The 21,010-nt window shown below is 38.9% G+C and overlaps 1 protein-coding gene across 1 annotated transcript; it reads left to right on the top strand.

The window, feature by feature from the left end:
- LOC117935425 lies at nucleotides 1-20,466 on the top strand. Its single transcript, XM_034857610.1, has 5 exons — nucleotides 1-184; nucleotides 16,339-16,433; nucleotides 16,525-16,609; nucleotides 16,888-17,217; nucleotides 19,318-20,466. The coding sequence occupies exons 3-5, from the start codon at nucleotides 16,537-16,539 to the stop codon at nucleotides 19,713-19,715; spliced, it is 801 nt and encodes a 266-aa protein (XP_034713501.1). The 5' UTR covers nucleotides 1-184; nucleotides 16,339-16,433; nucleotides 16,525-16,536; the 3' UTR covers nucleotides 19,716-20,466.
- Nucleotides 20,467-21,010: the final 544 nt, after the last annotated feature.

Here is a 21,010-nt window from a genome sequence, read left to right as displayed (position 1 = left end):
TATACTTGAGACAGGAAGCCAAGGTATTTGAGAGACAATGGCTTTCACAAATGGAAGTGACTCAGCAGTCAACATCAGTTGCAGTGGTAGAGCAGCGAAAGTGTGTGTGAGATAAGAAACAGTACAGGAGAGACGCATCGATATGAGACATCATTCAATAGCCATCAAGAAGAAAAGGCAAGAGGTAAGAGTAAAGTTACTTTTGTGATTACCAAGCTGGTGTTTGTGCAGCAGATAGAACCTAAATGACAAAAGTAGATTTTATATTGATGATGTTATTTTTTTAAGAGGTTGAAAATATAACCACAAAGCCACTTAAAAGCGACAACGTGACAGCAGCAGCAGTCTTGCGTAGCATAAACTCCAGGAGAGGACAGAAGATTGGAAAGACAACATTATGAGACTTAATGTTTACAAAACACAAGACAGTAACCACAATTAAATAACTAAAATGTATCCTAGCTGGTTAACAGCTTCTCAGGGGGTTGTTTAGCTCCAAGCACCAGGGCTGGAATAGTTCAACAATGGGAGATACGCTTTCCTCATAACCTTTGCTGGCAAACTTCTATCAAGCCCTGAAGCCGTAAAATAGGACTTTCTCAACTGGATTAAAATTACATTTTTGATGTGTTTGTTTTGGCCCAAACAGCCATGGAGCTAGTCCCTTAACACCAAAGTAATACAACCGTCTTGTCCTAAAATGACTGCCTCAGCATGACACAATTTCCAGCTTCATATAAGTGTAATTTTAAAGTTGTACTTGGTCCAAGCCTCGTCCAATTTGATCAACAGGAGCTGCTTCTAGATGTTCTTTCTGGCTAAATTACAATGTTCCTTATAAAATAGGATGTACAGTAGCAAACATGTGACAGTTTTCAGGGAACAGTATTGTGCACTTGGAAAGTGACCTTTACTGAACTCTGTAAAAAGCTTCCCTCCTCTCCCTCCTCTACAATGTAAACATGATTGTTGCTCATTCAAAGGTAGAAAACAGAACACAATACCAGCTGAGTTTCGCAGAAAAACTTGCGTGTTAAAACACAATGAGAATGGCACTGGAAAAAGACAGTTAAGCTTTCGGTTATGTGTAATCATTCTTACATGGTTTGTTTTTCATAGATCTATTATGATTTTGTATTCTCATGGTAAAGGTTGATGTACTTTACCTTTTAAGAGAAATCCCAAAACTGCTGCGCGATAGGCTGAAAGGTTTTCTAAATCAGATGAGATAAAAAACTTCTCCTGGGGCTTTCCAGCGAGAGTGGTTCTCCCTCACATGTGTTTTAAATTAAAATATGTGTTCTGTAATCCATCTTTCTCCATTAATCTTCAACCTAACCTTAGTAAATGTGCTGTAGAATCTAATTATTGATGTCAATCCAATGTTTACTTTCCTTCCTGCTCCATTTTTGGTACCAACTGCTGAGAAAATATATCTATCTCTAACTGATCAATGCTCCGCTGAGTTTGTCTGCTAATTGCTGACTGTGGCCCACTGACATTTGGAGTGTACAGTGGATTTTAAGTTACACTATGAGAGCAGTGAGACTGAATTAAAACATTAAAGTTAGTTATAAATTAACTGCAGTCAAGTGTTCATTTTCTGTAGCCTCATCGCTACAACATGGAAGTGGTAATCCACTGGGGTGATCCATTGTTAATATAAATATATTTATTTTGGCTGCTCTAAAGCTGCATGATTAGATCAAACCGACCCATTTTTACAAAGGACCTTTAAAAATTGGTTAGTTGGGCATGTTTCTGTGTTGCCTCATACTCAAACAACACGTGTATGCACAATTTTGAACTAATCCGGCTGTTTCCCAAAGGAAAAGAGATAAGAGTCTGTGACCTATTACCTAATGATCTTTCAAGTCTGTGTTTCCCCCGGTACCTCTCTTAATGTTTCTTTGTCTGATGTGTCTTGCTTTCTGGCATTTCCTAAGACAGCCCTGAAGCGTTTTTTTTGTATTGGCATGGTAATATAATGTGATTGACCAGCCATCCTTTCGAACGTATCATCTATATATTAGAGCTACATCCTGGACTAACTGTGCTCTGATCATAGACTGTAAACATAATGTACAAAGCCTTGGGGCCTGTGATAGGTGGAATATTTAAGTATGTAGGGTTTTCAATTGTATTTAATCTATTCTAAGGATCATCCACTGAAGGCTTGGTTTGAGGTAACCCAATCCCACAGCTCTCAACCCGGATATCAACCTGTAACTGTGGAAGTGACTTAAACCAGCATTCTATTTATTTCCAGCAGACGCTGACTCCATTGGTTGCAAAAAGAAGTCAATTTCTATAGAAAACCGTGGGAAAATGACCCTACTTCTCACTTGATTCATTACCTCAATAAACATTTCTATAATGATTTTATGGCCTTATTTTCTACTTTCAAGTCTTTTTTGATACATCCTGATGATGGTCCCATTAATTTTAAAGTTGACGATAAAGCAGGAAATGCTTTATTGGCGTGGCTACACCCCTCTAAAGCATTTCCCTGTTGCCTGCGGCTCTGGCTGTCAGAGGAAAATGTAAAAGTGAATGGGGAGTATTACCACTCGATGCATTATCATATATATGGCTTTCATGTTTGAAATAAGTGTTAATATAAAGAGTGCATATAGCCAACAACTGGCCTTAGTCAAGCTTGTTAAACTAATTGCTTTCCAATGTGGGATGTGAGACTCCCTTCTTGGATGTGAGAATTACAATTGGAAACCCCACACATCTTTTTCCACAATGAGTCCCCTAGAACAATGGTAGCATGCCCACACATGTGTGTATGTGTCTTGGATGGAGGGGTTGCACATGAGTATTTAGTGTCTCATGCTTACAGTTTTTTTTCCTCTTTTGCCTGTTTGGGTCCTTCCTCCTCCATCCCTCCAACTAACCACCCTCAAGTGGAAACCCCCTCATCTCCAGCACTATCTCCAACACCACTTACACTTTCTGCAACTACATATTACTGATGTTTGTTATAATAAAAGATAATGGATGACACCACCTTTGCGCCTTCTCCCACCGGGGGAATGATCCTCAGTCGCAGGGTGATAGACGTGTGGGAGCATTGATAGAGGCCGTTGTCATCAGCAGTCAAACAGCTCATTTTATGCACTAATGGACAGGGCCATCATTTATGAAGGGCAATGCCTTTAAAAGGACATCAGTGGAGGCTAATGAGCTGATCGGCACTCTGTTAGAAGCAATGCTTTTTTGGATATGTTGACTTGTGGCCATGCAAGACACACTTTCACTGATGAATGGTGTTTTTAACAAAGCTATGTTGAAGGCTGAATATTATGAAGAACTCTATTTTGACTGGTTCATTTCTCAATGGAAATGCAAATCCGGTGAATATAAGTACTGTAATTTCCATTTGGTGTTTTGCCCCCAACTTCCCTCTGCTTAACACAACAACTTTCCTTCTCACAATGCAGCGCTTGGCTTGTTCAGATTAGCACTCCTGTCAAAAACAAATACATCTCAGACCTATCTGGGATGATCCTCATCCCTTGGAAATCTCACTGTTGCAAAAGTCCAGAAATACACTAAGATATATTTCCTACTCATCCTGAAACACATATGTTCACTGTAGACAAACCCTCTCCCCCTTTTACCCCTATGAGATTAAGGTCGCTACAGCACCCTGTAAACAAAAACATAAATCACTTGCACTTCTCCTCACCTGCCTGAATGACATTTATGGTTCTCAGCTCCACTAAATCACAGTGTGTGAGTTCTCAGGGAAGGCTACAAGGCTAATACACACTGTCTATGAATACCATTGGCAGAGAGGCCAGTCCTTTACGTCTAAATATAGTCAATTCAGAGATGGATGGGTCTAAGCTGTGCAGCCATAGGGGAATAGCCCAATATCGCATATTTGCCTCAAGGAGATATACAGTCTCTATCATTACATCCCCTGTCCCAAGAAAAATGTTAAAGGGGGGAAATGGAAGATACCTCAGGAAGTGCAATGGAGGATGGATCCCTCTTCCAGAAGGGACAAACATGCAATACATGTTTGCAGAGAATAGAGCACATTTGTAATTCTACATACACTTATGCCATGAGAGGTAGAAAACTTCCAGTTTTGATTCACTCCATTGTCCTTCCCATGTCCTGCAGGCTTGCTTAACACCACGTGTTAAAACAAAGTAAACCAGGGCGTAGGCCATTTGGCAGTCTTGTTTTGGCAGAACAAGGTGTAGAAGTGTGAGGCTAGAAAGATAATTTGGACTGAGGTACTCTGCTGGATAACACAAACACATCCATCAGCCTTAACAATACAAGTTGAAAGGAAATGTGTTTCCTTCCCTCCGTAGTGGAAGGTCTTCACACACAAGAAGTGTTAAGCTGGCAGATATGTCAATAGTATTAACCCTTGAAAGGAACATCAGAAGAAGTATTATCTCCCTATGGCTTGTTGCAATGGTATAGTGGTATTGTAGTGTTGTAAAGGTGTTATAGTGGTGAAGCAGTATTTTACATTGCAGCTATTATTTTTGTCTCGACTACTGGATGGATCATTTTGAGGCAGTCCAATATTTGCTGACTAAACACCTAAAAGATTATTTCAGCCTCAACATATCATATAAAATCACACAAGTGATAAGTGTTGATCTTTCTGCTTGCACGATCATAAACTATAATATAAACTAAGTAATACTGTTACAGACATCTCTTTTCAACATAATGAACCTCTTAAGCACAATTTGTCAAAGCCCTTTTTTTTACACTGCCCTCTGGCAATTGATTACATTAACTTCATCTTGACTGTTAGAGATCAAAAACATATTTTCCAGCCTCAGAGGCTCCCTTGGCTACACTATTTATTGTATGCTTCCTCCTCCTGCGTGGTTCATCTTTCGATTGTGATTATGTTGCAGGCTCACCTTGTCGAAATCAAGGTGAAGCACTAAAGCTTAATTAAGGGAGTGGCATTGTACACTTAGCACCAGCATGTGGACATCTGTGCCGTCTTGTTATTAAATGAAAATAATTCCTATGTCAAACATGGATGACCATGAGGGGATGACATGCCCAGAGATTTCTGTCATTTTACTGAAATCACCATAATCATTTGCTTTTATATTGAAGTTAAATATTTCCACTTTAAATGTCTGACAGTGAAGTAACTTCTATAAGCCCTTCAGTGTGAAGTGGTTGTCTACAGAAGTGTTAATCACACAGGGGGTCATCTATTTTTACACTGAGGCAGTTTGAACCACATTTAATCATCCTATCATAAAACACCTTTAAAAGCTAGGATCTCATCAGGGAGTTGAGCCAAAACAAAGGATTTGTTTGGGCCCAGTAATGCTGCAATAACACATCAGCTGCTGCAAAGTGCAAGCAAACAGAAGAGGCTAATCCTCAGCATTAGCAAACATTGGCGTCAAGTTTGAGCACGGCCCTACATTTGCTAAGAAGGTAGCCAGCTACTCTGTATGCTCTGAGCCTGTTTGGCTTCCTGATTCTGCAAAAAATGCCTCTGATCTCCTCAGAGCTTGACTCTCAGTGATGAACTCTCCATCAAACATGAATGTGTCCTGCATCAAAGCTGCTATCAACACCACCGAGCTTACAGGAGGTATTGGATGTTTATCCAAATATGGTATTTCTCCCATTTACAGTCAAAAAAAAGAAAAAAAGAAAGCGAGGATCCATGAGACAGTCGTTCCCTTTGAGATTAGACAGAATTATCACTCAGTTAAATCTGATTATGCAGGACAAAATAATGTTGAGCTGGTCAAAAGCAACAGCCTGAATTTGATGAATCCATGAATCACATGCAGGAACAGGGACATTGCAGATGGGGCTAATAACAGCACTGCAGTACCATGAACTTCTTATTAAACTGAATGTGTAAAAATATAGTTATGCAAACATCTTTAAGAAATTACGGATCTGTGGTGGAGGAGGATGTCACACATCCTGCCATTTTATTCACAAATTGGTTTACCTTTTCTGCCAAACAATTCATAAACTGACAGTATTCTGCCGACTTGGAGGGTGAAAGTAACAAATGCAGCCTCTAGTTAACTGCGATGCCAGCGGTGGTGCCATCCCCCAGGACGAGTACTCAACCTTTCTGTTAATATTTTCCAGTGGCCACTTTCGTGCGGTACAGAAACGACAAATCCCCTAGTGGCCCAAAAGGGATTTTCCCCATAGGCCACCATTGTAAAAGAGACAGCTGTAAAACTGTTGACAGAGCACCTAAAACTGCAGATAAGGTTGGTTATGACTCTTTCCATTCTGATTTTTTAATCCATGGAATTTATGTATTTAAAAAACTTTCCTCCAGCCAAGAAAAGCAATTTAAAAACCTGTAATGTCACCACACGTCTATGGGCTGAGCAGGAGCATATCGTGGAAGTTAACCTTTAAAGAAAAAGTGTGAATGTGCAGTGTCGAGATAGACATGAATGGCAGCACTATATTGGCTTAATTAGTGTGAAGAAGAGTCAGAGATGAAAAGTAACTTCTCTAAAAATAGAGTCGTGAAAGGTAGTGACACTGAGGTGATCACGAAGGATAGCACTAACATTGACTATTTAGTGTGAAAGATAGTCTAAAGTTTAAAAACTCCTATTTTGTTTTTTACTGTCTATTCATGTGTTTTATCAGTTTTTGATGCTTATGATTTTTAACTGTTTGTACTTGTGTTTTATCTGTTTAACTGATTTTATGTAAAGCACTTTGAATTGCCCTGTGGCTGAAATGTGCTATACAAATAAAGCTGCCTTGCCTTGCCTTGCCTTAACTTGGAAGCTTAGAAACGTTTTTGGCGTATGCGCCAGGCAAGCAACTCCACTGAACTAAATAGGCACCATTTTGGATTCCGGTATCAAGGTAATATAATACATCAATGGGTGGTACTAATACAATTATATATATTTTTATTATAGTAAATATTACAACATAATAAAAACAGTGTAGTTTCTATTGATCTATCTATGCTCACTTCCCAATATGTCATGAAGCTTTCTTGGTACTATGAAGTTTCTCTTGGTTGAAAGTGGTTTATTATGTAAATAGTAAATATGTTCATGTTGGATGTGTCCTTTATGTAGTGAGGGTGGAAAGTAATGGGTGAAAGTCATGGTGATGGATGAATATATGCCAAACTTAAGCAAATATTTTATTTGCCTTACTTTCCCAATACAATAATTCTTCAAATTGCCTCAAGTAACATCACTTAAGACAAGTTATCTCACAGCTCCCTTTTGGAGGCCAAATGCAGTAGTACTCTCCAAGACCTTTAAACAGACTTTGATATTGTCATTAACAACATGTCATGATGGTTTTCTCTCAATTCTAAAATCTCTCCTGTTCCTGCCAGCTACAACGGACAGCTGCACTATAATCAAGATTATTCAATTGCAGCTTTAGTTTCTGTAACAGCCTGTAGATTGTGGTAAGATTGATGTATCATGATGCTACAGATGGCAAAGCTTAATTCTCCTTAATTTCTCGATGTTCACGTAGTAGCTGCAGCTTTTCTAATGACACAAGGGTATTTTCTACTTCAGTGCATTGCAGCTTTATGTGAATCAATGTGACAGGCCATTTCTAACAGAGACAGTGAGGCCTTTTAAATATGTTTAAAGGGATGACCTTTAAAATCATGTGATCCCAGAGAGTGAACCAATTATCTGCATTCATGGCTCAAAAACATCAAGACATTTTTCACTGATCTGATGGGCTTTGTGACTTTCACTACTGAGACGTGATATAATGTTGATGAATTTCATGTTAAAGCGGTGTGTCAAAAACGAAGAACTGTACTGTAAAACTTAGCAACAAAAAAAACTTAACAACTAAGCAATTAACCTTTCATGTCTACTCTACATTTTCTTTGGTCTTTCTCAGCTTTTTGCACCTTTTCATTGAAAAGGTCATTCAGACTGTCAAGAATAAAAGCAAAGACATAATGATGATTCAGGATGTCACATAGTCTTCCCAGCACACTTATATGGTTAACACGGAAAACACATTCAAAAATATATAGCATTCATTTATATAAAATAAATAGAAAAAAACAAACACATGACTTGAGACTCCAAAGCCACCATCTAAAAGTGTGGCTTAAATAGCGTTAAATGACCCTGGATGGTCTGTCCTTCATTATAGAGTTTACTCATCACAATATTGTACATAGTCTAGTATACTGTGTGTGCAAGACAAAAACAAATGTTAGCTAATGAGTCTAGTTTTGTGACCATCCATCTATTTTTGATATTTACATCACAAAATGCACTTTTGTGCTAAAAAATGAACAATTCTTACTTGAAACCTAAATGTTCCTGATTGTGTTTAACCATTTAAAATGTCTGCAAATGTAAAACCCTGTGTGAAAAAAAGGAAAATGCAAAGCTATTTGGTCATGCAATGTCAAATGTTATTGTGGTATATATCCTCATACCATACTGCAACACCCAACAGTATCCAGCATGGTTTGCCACGGCCTGTGCCAGCTCAAAATGCTGGTGGACAAAAAACATCTTTCACACTCTTCCCATTAAATTACCGGATATGCGATGTGGGAGTTTTATCGAGTTGCAGTGCATTGAAAACACATTTCAGAGGAAAGCCGTTGATGTGCCTTGTTGCTCCTAATCTCATACAGTAGTGAATGCAGCCTCTAGAACCAGACTTTACTTCACTGGATCTAAAATTAGCAATACGTGTCATTTCTTTTCATTCCAAACCCACAAGGACAGCGCATCCCATTCCTGCATACTCTCATTCTGTAACCTCCAATAAACCTTCCAATAGACATTAACTGTGTGATAGCACTCTTTATGAGGGGAGATTGGGTCGGATGGTGTGTTTATGAGCACAGCGAAGCTTCCAGATCAGCTCATAAATGTGATTCATGATTTTGTGTGATGGAGATGTCCTCAGAGTTTAAGGGCTTGAACAGAGGGCACAGACAGAGAGGGTGGATTGGGGCGGCGGGAGAGCAATAGAGTGTAACGTGTTGGTTTGGTCTGTGCAAGTTTCTTAGCAGAGAGCAGTCTGGAGTTGAGGCTCCTGGGTAAACTGGAATTACAGACACCACAATCTGTCTGTCCATGTCTATAAAGTTATTAATTGTCTCTTCTTTCAGTACCTGATTTTATGTTTCAAGTGTTTCAAGTGTTGAGTGATGTCAGCACGTGTGTGTCTGTGTGTCGGTGTAAGGATGTGTCAGGCGTGTCTTCGTCTCAAATGTTTTTTAGAAAGCAGCTCCAAAGGTTTGCTTATAACCTCACAGTTGTTTGTACAGATTGAAATGTATATTTAGATCATAATCAATTTACAAAGATTCTGCTGGTTTTTCCAGTTACACAATTTTGAGCTCTGTTTTTTGACTTTCTTATTATTGAACAATAGTTGTGCCTGGATAACGGCGTGAACTTGTTTCAGTATTTGATATTTTACTATATTTTTCTCAATAGAATATATTAATATACTGTATAGTTAGTGTGTCATCAGAGATCATGTTAAAGGATCATTTCTACCTTCTTTTTAAAACTACGTATAACTTCTTGAGAAAAAACAATTTGTAACTGTAACTGTTTTATAGCATTGCAGAATATTTTATACACATGCTGTGGTGTGGCTAATCTCATTGGGAATATTTCACCATACTCTATGACTCTACAACATCATGTCTTAGTGTAACACGGCAACGTTTTTAAGCCAAGTGGTGTGTTATCTCCACGCATTTTGAGCTATCCACGTGTATGTCTACGCTGTATGCAGAGGGCGGGCATATAACCCAATTATATATGTCATTTCATGAGATCAGTCTAGAGTCAAGAATTTTTCTTGCTGAAGAGAAGGACCGCTTTGATGCATTGTAAATGAATTAGCTTTGAATTTGATAATCATTGGTCACTAGCATTTTGTCTCTCTCTCAGTTTATGCATTAGTTATTTAACGTGATGTCTCTTTACTACCAAGTCAATCGCAATGATGGATGTGCCTTGTCTTTTATTTACTTTATGTATTTAAATGTGGCAATGTTTAATGTATGTTCTAAGGACGGGCATTAGACATTAGCAATAACTATAAATACATGGTGAGATTTGTTGCACAAATGTCAATGTCGCAGCATCTGCCCCTATTCAAACAAAAAGAAAGGAAATGAAAAACAAAAATAAATTGATGACTCTGAAAAAAAAAGGTGTGTGCCTAATCGAATGGACCCTCGGAGTATGTCTGTATGTCAAATATAGGCCATTGTCTATGGCATTTGTAGAGAGCAGATGATTCCTGTTTTTGACATCATGTATAAACTCATGTGTGTCCCTATAAAACACATTACAGCTAAAGCCCATAGTCATTGCAATGCAGAGATCCACTGAGACGTTTCTGTGACTGTCGGGTAAAACTGGCTCAATTTTATTTGAGTGGCGAGTCACTACTTGTGGGGGCAGCCATTTCAACAAAAAAACTAGTTTTATTTGCTCAAAATGCTTTGCTTCTTTGCTTGCAAAACAAATGCTGTATAATTTAGAGCCTGTGCCCCTCTCACTTACAGCTCTTGAAGAAGGAGATACTAGTATTAAATGTATCCTGCTATTTTCTGCATCACCAGTCACTACATGGCTGGAATCAGCAATCAAATATGCTGAGAAGGGGGGGGGGGGAGGAGCAGCTTTCCTTTCTTTACCTACATTTTCTTTCCAGTCAAACATCTAAGGACAGTACCAAAGTTATACTCCTCAAATTGTTACCCTTAGAGAAGTTCAAGTGAGTTGAAGGTGTAGCAGAAGTGAAGCAAAACAAAAGACACTGGCTATTAACCAGACCAAGAAAGTACTGTGTTGAGCTGAGAACAAAGTGATATCCCCCATGTGCTTATGATTCATTGTGCTGTGGTCTGGTTCAAATCCCCAATTAATACTGAACTATCTATCCCGTATCATACATGGTGAGATATTGTTGCTTATAAAAGTGCTCATAAATCTCAGTTTCTGGCAGTGTTGTACTCGAGAGCTGTCTTGACCACTTTTTGAAGTTCTTGTCTCGGAGTTGACTGCATATTTACTGTCTTGACTTGGTTTCAGATAAACTCAATTTAGGATTTTATTTCAAGACCGGTCACCTCAACTTCTTTTTGATCATCTCATCAAGGGATTTCTCATGATACTCTTCTGGCAATGAAAAGGTGAATGAAGAAGAATCTACATTTATTTCTGTCAGTGGGGTTTTATGGGAATGTGGATCTTTCACATAAATCTGAGGAGTGGCTATGGTTAGCATTTTCCACATTTTTTATCATTTCATGCAGTGCGAGACTTGCAATCTAGCTGATTAATCACCATAGCGGCAGATCCAGAATGTGACTCAAACACAACTGGACAACTTTAGCGGTTCACTTGAACTCCTGCAAATCATGTGATAGCAAAAGATAAAACTCACATCGTTGCTGTCATTCAGGGTAGGGAAGGCCTTAGACTTTGACACCATGGTTTCCTGTAATATGAGACAGTTTATTACGTTTATTAATGTGTAGTGCATGTCTGCATAACCTAAGACAGATTATAGACTGGACAATAAAGGAATTAATAAATATTATTACTATTAATGATGGCTGCATTCCACTTTGTGTAACTGTGTGTTACAACTGTGCTTTTACTGCAACGACAAGTCCATGTAGGTTGTTTGTTCCTACCACTAACAAGACATTTCCTAACTTAGCACCCCTTTCCGGTAGAAACACATTCTCGTACCTAAACAAAATGGTCCAAGTTTCAAGATATGCAATAATATTAATATCTACCCAATAAGGTAGGATTTGAGCAATAGGAGGTATAATTCGGCCATTAGATGACTAATACAGTGGTGAAAGAATTGACACTATCCTGAACTAGAAGGGCACTCAGAGAGCGCAGACCTCAGCCATGCCATGCCCTATCTTGCAATATTGACCAACTTAAAAAATCCTTTGGGCCTCCACTCCGCAATTTATGTTCGCTCAGTGAACATAATTGGTTTTTCCTTGGGCCATGCTACACCCTTCCACTATAGGGTTCATAAAAATCTGGCTGGAAGCCAGTGGTAACCAAACTGAAAAACAGAACCACCTTGGCAGAGGTAAAGAATGAAATGGCTGATTTTTAACAAAATAGACTTAAGACAACTACAAGGGCTGGATCAACCGCTAAAGGAAACTGTAATGGGGTAAATGTGTTTGTGAGTCGGGAAAATGATTGAATCATGCATGAAGGGCGTTTAGAGGTGAGAGTGAAAAGGCGGCAGACTGCTTTATCGCTGTGGCCACATCAACCTTGACAATAATGTGTACTGTGCTCATAAAACCATAAAAACAGAGGATAATACCACAGAATTCAGAATGTATTAGGAACAAATTGCTTTATAGACCGCTGTATAAGGCATGAGACACAGGCTCACTAGAGACTGTGAGGTCAGAAATTAAGGTCATTTCAACAGAAATGTCAACCAATTTTTAAGTTTTCTGTGCTTGGCTTCATGCTAGATGAACTGATTCTGCCAATCAGTTGTAAGTTGTTGAAATTCACTGGATGGGGACAAATGGCAAACATGATTGGCTGTTTTGTTGAATCGTTCCAAGTAGGCATACTGCATGTTGGTCATAAATACCAAATCTGCAGCAGGAAGAAGTCACTTCTGTACATTATTCATTAAAACATGCATTATGTGCAAAAAAACAACAGTTGATGTTATTTGATGTTATGTGTTAACATTGATAGTAAGTACTAGTAGGACTAATTCTTTTTTATAATTCTGTAAAATGCAACATAACTGAACACAACATACAACCCTGTACAGCAAATAACTGCATCTATTCTGCCGAACAAGGTACGTGAAGCAATAAGACTTGGAGTCCCCCTCTAGTGGCTGTGTAAAAAATGACTGTGGCACCCACGAACCAAAGGCAGAAGCAGTGTGACGTTGTCATAGTGCCGCAGAGATATTGTCGTTTTCTTCCTTACTAATTTTCTTTGTCGTCAAAAATATGGTGGCTAAATGCAGCCACGTCCGACAATTGCGATCAAAGATTTGGGTGCTACACAGTATGCTGTGGCCTCGAACCGCTGAAAAGTTTTGCAAGATGACCCTGTATTTTTTGCCAGTGTCCTCTGCATATTGGCCACATTGAAATAAATGGGAAGAAAATAGTGGTAGCATAATCCTCTGATACGCACATAAGTAGGTGATCTGTTAATGGACCTTATTCAGCAAAGTCTCATGGCAGTTCATGAAATAGTGACGTTATTTAATCCATTGATTCCTGTACAGGCACATGATTTTCTCATTTTTTTGTGTGGTGGTGAGCACAAATTTTAAACTGATGTATTTTAATGGGAAGCATCTTTCGTGATAACAGCTCGATTACTGTAGCGAGCAGTATTGTAAAGCCAAAAACCCACATGAGATGGGAGGTTGGTCTGGCTGGTAGAGGGGTCAAACAACACCGGAGTTTCACGCTGAAGACCAGGGATCATGTCCCGCGTGTGGCAGTTCCTTTCTGCTTTTTCTTTCTGTTCTTCTTCTCCGTACCACAACCGTCCCGTTATTGTCGCCGTCTCCTGCGTGTGACGGTTCCTTTCCCTGTTGTTCTTTTCCTAACCACAACCGTCCCGTTTTTGTAGCGTGTCCAACTTGTGGCAGTCTGTCCCGTTGTTCATTTCCCTGTTGTTGCGTCCCCTAATGACTACTGATTGTGTCCCGGCAGCCAAATTGTTGTCATGTCTCTGGCGTGTGGCGTATCATTTCCCCATAGTTGCGTCCCCCAGAGACCGCAGATCATATCCCGGCTTACGTTTCCATTTTGTTGTGACCACCACAAAATAAAAGAGAAAACGTGTGTCAACTGCAGCAGCTGTGCAAAAAGGAAATGAGATGAATGAGGTGTGGAGAATTGGCCAGAGTGGCTAGGATGGTGGTAGGTAGGCAGACTCAAACATTTCACGTTTCCAAAGGTGATTAGTTTATTTCCGTGGTCTGCAGTACATGGACAATTAACCAATCAAACTTAAAGACAATTGCACATTAAACTAATAGTAGCACTAACAGGCACATGCTCCTGGCAGCACAGCCTCACCTCCTTCCTTTTCCCCAGGAGCAAAAATCCCACCATTTATATTGGGTTGTCAATTCCCACTGCACCGTTCAGTCCATCCCATCCTAAAGCAGGTTGATCCACTCCATAACCTTAATACCTAGCCATCTCTTAACCCATGGAACTTGGTTACCGGTTCCCTCCTATCTGACTGACTACAAAACAGGTCAGGATTATTCATACCTTTTTTCATACAACAACCAAAAACAACCAAAACAAACATTCCTATACAAAAGAAAACCCTCTACTTGGTTTGGCCCGGTGATGTCATCCATGACCACCCTATTCCTATAAAACAGGAAACGCTTGGGCCGGCCCCTCCCCAAAAAATTGTCCTGAATGGTGGATTCAGGACAACAAAAGGAACAAACAATTGTAAGTATCATCACAGGGAAAACTTTAAATTATGTTTAAACTTGCAACCTAATAAAATGGAACTGAAACTAACATGACTGTGTGTTTACTTTACTAATGACATGTATGGGACAAGTAATGAGCAAACCCACTTCGTCACATGAGGACGTAATCGTCAACATAAATATTTGCAAAGTCTCATTTACCGTCAACGGAAATGTTTAGTTTCACGTGAATTAGAGCAGCCGCTAACTCACTAGCTCACAAAAACGCTTCAGCTAATGTTGTGCCGATTCCTGCAGTGATTAAAACAGCGGCTTGATAATTTGTCCACCTAGCTATACCTAGCGCACAGCCGGAGGATAAAATGCGTGCCCGGACCAGATTGGTGGCTTTTGCCAGAAATGTATTCGCTGCAGGAGGGGGAGATACTGTGGTGTTGACTGACAGACGGAGCCGCCACTGTTTGGGTTGCATTACTACAGCGTTTATGTTGCTTGGACGCAGGATTCCAACCTTAGAGACGGAAGGGACTATTTTCTTTGCCAGAAGCAATACAATCGTATTTAAATCAATAAACTATTTTTTTTATCAATAGTTTGCCTCAAATTATTGATTTATTTGGTAAGTAACAAGCGGGATAATGTAGAGCGAGGCGCGCGTTACAGTGAAATTCAACCTCTCCAGGCTTTGGGTCGGGGTCCTGATCTCCCTGTCAGGGTTGTATTTGCTATACAACAACTGCTTCACTCTACATTGTCCCATACTTACATTTGCATTCAGCCAGATTTTCACGCAAAAAGTCACAACTTTCCCATCACCAAGGGCCCATTGTACATTCTCCCGATTTTCCAAAATGTAATTCTGAAGTCACATATTGTTGACCTACATAAACTGATGAGTAAAAATATAATGACATATATAGTAAACTACAACAAATAAAAAGCTACATAACTGATCTCCTACCTCTTCTTTATTTGTTATGTATGGAGCATAGTGTGTGAAGAGCACATACATGAGTTAGTGGTCTATGGTTAGTGTTTGCTACTACCCACTCTTTGGATGAAACACTGATGAAAACATCATCAAGACACACAAATGCCAGGTAAGTGGCATTTGTGTGTCTTGATGATGTTTTCATCAGTGTGTGTGAATGTTTGAGTGTGTGTGTGTGTGTGTGTGTGTGTTATCGGAATTTATCTCACTCTTCCATGATTTCGTGACTGCTTCCAAGAAAATGACTAAAGAAGTTACAGTAGGACCTAACACAGTTCTCAACTGAACAGAAGTGACTTCCAGAAAACTGCAGATCTGCTGCTACTCTCAGTTCTTTTTGATCAAGTTTGAAGACCTTTCTTTTTGATGTTGCCTTTCTTTAAATGGTTGTTCATTTCTTTAATGATTAATTGCTTACACTGCACTGTAACTTTTTATTCTTGTGTTTTATCTGTTTTTATTTTTTAACTGTTTATCTTTGTTTAAAAGTTAACTGTTTTTATGTAAAGCATTTTGAATTGCCCTGTTGCTGAAATGTGCTACATAAATAAAGCCGCCTTGCCTTTAGAACATTAAAAGATCAAAGCCTATCCCCTGTGGCTATTGCCATGGAGTTTGAACAATATCAAATAGTCATAATGACCTCATGGGAAAAATCAAATCTCCTTCATGAATAGGCCTTCATTTTGTCTGTTTTTTTCATTTTTTCTCTCACTCACACTCACACACGCATGCACGGATGCACACAAAACACACTTTTCCTTTCCCTTGCCTTCTTTATTTAGGTTACAGAAAACACAGTACAGAGAGATAAGCCTTTACGATAATTTCTTTTCATGATAATGTAATCATTAACCTTCTGCTCTTAGGGACAAGTCTGAAGCAAGATATTTATAGGGAATAAGGACAATAAGGAATCAGAGACACTTGAGAAGAGCTAAGGACAAGCACCAATCATCCTGAGGTCAGTTCAACTCAGAAATAAGACAAACACGCTGCTTTTTAATGTATGTGTTACAGTAAATGTTTTGTTGTGATTATTCTCCATGTTACAGTGAAATGCAAATATGGGGACAATGCAGTACACAGCATGGCATACACTTCTCTGGCTTCTAACTGCATTTGTTCTTACAACCCAAGGTATGTGAAACTATTCTAACCAGTTTAAACTAATTTGTTTAGTTGACAAACTTATCAATGAAAAAGTCACAATTTTGTTGAATCTTCAAAATGATCAGAGGTATACAGGAGGAAAGAATTTATGGATTATTCCTCTAAAGGTTTAAAGGAAGATCTGTGTGTAATGCCCTGATAATGTACTCTATAGCAGTGGGGTTGTCCTAAAAAACAATGCTGAACTAACAAGAAGCTGTTGTTTCCTTTAATTCTCAGTACACGATTTGTATCTTTGTCTACAGAGTTTGTGAAACTAAGTGTGACTCCCAAGATTACTGCGGAGCGCGACAAAGAGGTTACCCTAAACTGCAACGTGTCCTCATCACGGCATGGACTATCAATCAAACACATGAACTGGTCCAAAAACAACAGATCTTTATGTTCCGTGGACAAAGAAGGAAATATCACACACCACAAACACACTCTAAGCCACTTCCATTGCGAGTATAAACACGGAACGCAATTATCCCTCATCTTTAAGAGAGTACAGCCACTGGAGAGCGGAGAATACAGGTGCAAACTGCAATCCAACCAGGGAGCTAAGCATCAATATACAAGAGTGGAGTTACAAGGTCAGTGTCCACAGCCATTCTTATTTAGACAAACAGTGATATGTTTCAACGCAATTTTATAACACCGCTATCATGATTGTATAAAATACAAAGATACGTCTGCTTCTTTGGCTACTTCCTTTATTGCAGTGTTTTTTTACTTACTGTAATGGTGCCCTAGTAAACAAAGTAAATTATTTAAATTCAGGCTAGGTTGCAGTCAGTTTAGCAAAACTTGGCACGTTATGTTATGTTATCTTTGAGGTCTAACAAACCTGTTGAATGCATTTACCTAAATATTAAACATTTGAAATGATTATTTATCATACATCTTGTATTGTTTATGTTCACCTGTGTCCTTCTGCACTGCCTTTGTTGGCTCATTGTTGTTTTCTTTTGGCACATTTGTCAATCAGGACAATAGTGTGAAACCATTGGCAGGCCTGTAGTATGTATTGTGTCAGTGTGTGTGCACGAGACAAGAAAAAGTTGCACCCACTCATAAAACACAGCTTTGTAATGAGCTTGTGGTTCAAAACTCCCAATGGTAGAAAGTAAATGAGTACAAAGTGAGGCACTGTAGTTTACTTTTTAATTTTGAGGTACTTTACTTGAGTATTTTCTGATACTTTTTACTTCTACTCCACTACAACTCAGAAGCAACTGTCGTTTTTATTACACTACATTTATTTAAAAGCTTCAGTTACTAATTACCTTGCAGATTCAGATTAATTACACAAAATATAATCAAGAAATAAATATATAATGTATTAGCATAGATTAAGCTAAGATCACATAAGACTTTATGATTTCACAGGTTACCCCACAGTAAGATTGCCCGGGCAGTTCACCTAGTTGAGCATGTGCCCCAGAGGCTCAGTCCTTGTCACCACAGCGGCAGGTTTGATCCCAACGTGTCATTCCCCCCCTCTCGCTCCCCTTTCAAGTCTCCAGCTATCCTATTAAATCAAGGCCTAAAATGCCCCCCAAAAAACAATGGACATAGTATTGGATTATTACTCCTCATGTATAAATGTAGATAAAAAAATTCTTTAAGGAGTTGGTAAACTACAAGTAAAGGCTTGATCCTCTAATGTATTATTGTTTTATTCACAAATGAAACCAAAACTGTCAGTTAAAAACAACCTTTGAGTTTTCAGGTTTCAAAACATTTCTCTGGCTGTTTATTTTATCCTCCACAAGAATTCGGAAGGCAACTTCAATGGATTATTTTTTTCTGAACTGAAGCTGCAGGGCATCTGAAAATAATTACTTGTTAGAAAAATTATGAGTTCATTGTTAACAACTGCAAACTAATATTAAATTAGTAAATCATAAAAGCAAAATCCCCTTTTAAAATAATGTACTGATTCTGGTGGATTATTGATATTGTAACTGTTTATTAATGACTTAATACAATTTTTAAATGCAGACCTGATGGCTTTTTGAGAAAATGAGCCAGCCTGTCGGAATGAGTTGCTAATTAATCGATTTTGGTCTGCAGCTCTTTTGCAGAAAGTAAGTGGTTGAACCACACAATTGGAGACTCTTTGCTGATTAATTAAATTGCTCAATAGCTATGAAGACAAAGCCAGTTATGCAGCAAAATCAACTTTTTACAACTTTGCAACCCAAAAGTTCTCCTTTTTCAATGTGTTAGGGCTAATGTATAATGCACTAATGAATGCTTTCTTAGTCGATAACAACATTAAAACTTATGAATCCTCATTAATTACCAGAATGCCTCATTTAAGGTAGTTTAATGTAGCTGTAAGTACAACTTTATGGACAGCACTGTTGGCCAGAGTATGATATTGAAATAAGCATCTTGTTTATTTGTTAACATTATGTTTAAAATATTTCAATGCATGCATGCAATGTAGAGGTGTAATGTGGTGTAAAGTAATGTGGAATTGTAATTTCACTACGATATCTGAGTAAATGCACCTTCCACCACTGCTTCCTGGTGATTGGAATACAGTAGATTTGATGATGGGGATAATTAGTGAGGTGCTGTGGATTTTTGATAGTTTCTGAGAACATTAAGTGTCCCTAATGTTCTGTACATGAAGAACATTATTGAAGTTAATTTCAAAATTCTTGTTATGTTCTTCCTCTCAGAGTGTTGTGGAATCGTTGAGGGTGTTTGGACTGTTGACCGTGCCACCTGCACCTTCAAAAAGATCTACCCAGACGGAGATGTGCACTGGTTTCACGGCTCCCACAATCTCTCAGATGGGTCTGTGAGACAACACACTACTAAACATGTGGACGAAGGGGGTTGGCTGACTATCCATAGCTACCTTGAGCAGAACAGTTCAACTGTGCCCTACAACTGTTCCTTGAAGAGCACCACATCTGGTAGATACATTACAAGCACTTTAGTTCAGAATCCAGAATCACAGGCCAGAAGCATATCCCAGGAACATACACATCAGGGCAGGAATGGAGTTGGATCACCGGGACCTGTGTGGACATTTTTGTGTATTTCGATTTTACTTGCTGTCACACTGAAATAATGACTATCTCAAAGGAATTTCACATAATGGAGTTTGATCAGTGGTGAAGCGATGATTAACACTGATAAGGAACAATGAGGTACTCAGAATTGTGTATATTTTAAATTCCAGGGAAACAATGCTCTCAGTTAAGTGAGTCATCACGCATGGTACAAAGGTTAATTAGTCTTGACTGAAGTGAACAAGGAAATGAAAGACTGCTGAAAGGCTGATAATCATTAAACTGTTTCATATATGCTGTGAGAATGAACGCTTTCTGCAAGAAAAATAAAATCTGTCCATCTTGAACAGAAGGCAGACATCAAAAGATTGGCTCTTCCGCGAATTCCCCTCGGACACACAGAAGCCTTTGTGCGAAATATCAAATAACAGGACGCAGGAAATCTCTGTCATGCAACGTCTCTGTGTGTTGTTTGTGGATGGATGCTGCCCTCTGGTGAACTATAGTCTGAAATGTGGCTGTGGCTGGAGGGCAAAATGGATGAATTTAAAAGCGTGGTATACTTCAACATACAGAAATTGACCAGGTTTCACAGGAACTATTTTTTTAGTAGAGTTCGTTCCACGGTTTACAGTAAGGTCTGTGGTCTATTGGGGCACTTTTTGTGGAAGAAAATGCTCTGAGCAGCCTCCCTTCATTTCCAAGCATGTCAGTTGTATTGGGGTGGTTGCAGAAATCTCTGAGATTAATATCTCAAACCTGGGCAAACCAGACCGAAACTATCTGCATGGCTACACACCTGAGATGAATGTGTAAAAAAGGGACTGCCCCACAGTAAAATTGATTTTATCACACATGAAAAACATGCAGATAGATAATGTCTAGTTTTTCAGAGTTGCAAAACCGTATATTTTCCTTTTTTCCTTTTAAATCTGACCGGTAGTCAGTGTGACTTCCCATCTTCAACCATAGCCCTCTGTCCTTACAGGTGTAGCTCAAAGCTGAAAGACAAACCCAGTTCTAAGGCTAAAACTCTGCATCTTTTACGCCTCAGTTCCCTCTCTTCAGACAGGACATTTAAGAACCTTTTCAAGTCAGAATGACTCTCTACTAATGGTGTTACTAAATCTGTGCCACACAGATTGAACTTTTCACAAGAAGTTCAACCTTTTTACTAAATGGTGGAACTGTTGCTGCAGCTGAGAGCTCACTGAGTGAATGACTACCAGGTCACCTCGACTATTGTAGTGTATAAGAATACACACCTATATACACACACCAGTTCAGATATGTTGAACTTTAATGTTTGTGATTGTGGAGCAATGAGACTGCTATGCAAAATTAAAGCAACTTA

This window comes from Etheostoma cragini, chromosome 2 (genome assembly GCF_013103735.1).
Source record: "Etheostoma cragini isolate CJK2018 chromosome 2, CSU_Ecrag_1.0, whole genome shotgun sequence".
In the NCBI taxonomy this organism is placed as follows: Eukaryota; Metazoa; Chordata; class Actinopteri; order Perciformes; family Percidae; genus Etheostoma; species Etheostoma cragini.
Note: the sequence above shows the minus strand (reverse complement) of the source record. Positions and strands in the feature narration are given on the sequence as shown.

What these genes read in the sequence shown, in the direction of transcription:
- LOC117935425 (XM_034857610.1), top strand. Translation starts at nt 16,537, where the DNA reads ATGGGGACAATGCAGTACACAGCATGGCATACACTTCTCTGGCTTCTA. An exon ending in ATTTGTTCTTACAACCCAAG is followed by an intron (nt 16,610 to 16,887) that starts GTATGTGAAACT and finishes CTTTGTCTACAG; the next exon opens with AGTTTGTGAAACTAAGTGTG. An exon ending in TACAAGAGTGGAGTTACAAG is followed by an intron (nt 17,218 to 19,317) that starts GTCAGTGTCCAC and finishes TCTTCCTCTCAG; the next exon opens with AGTGTTGTGGAATCGTTGAG.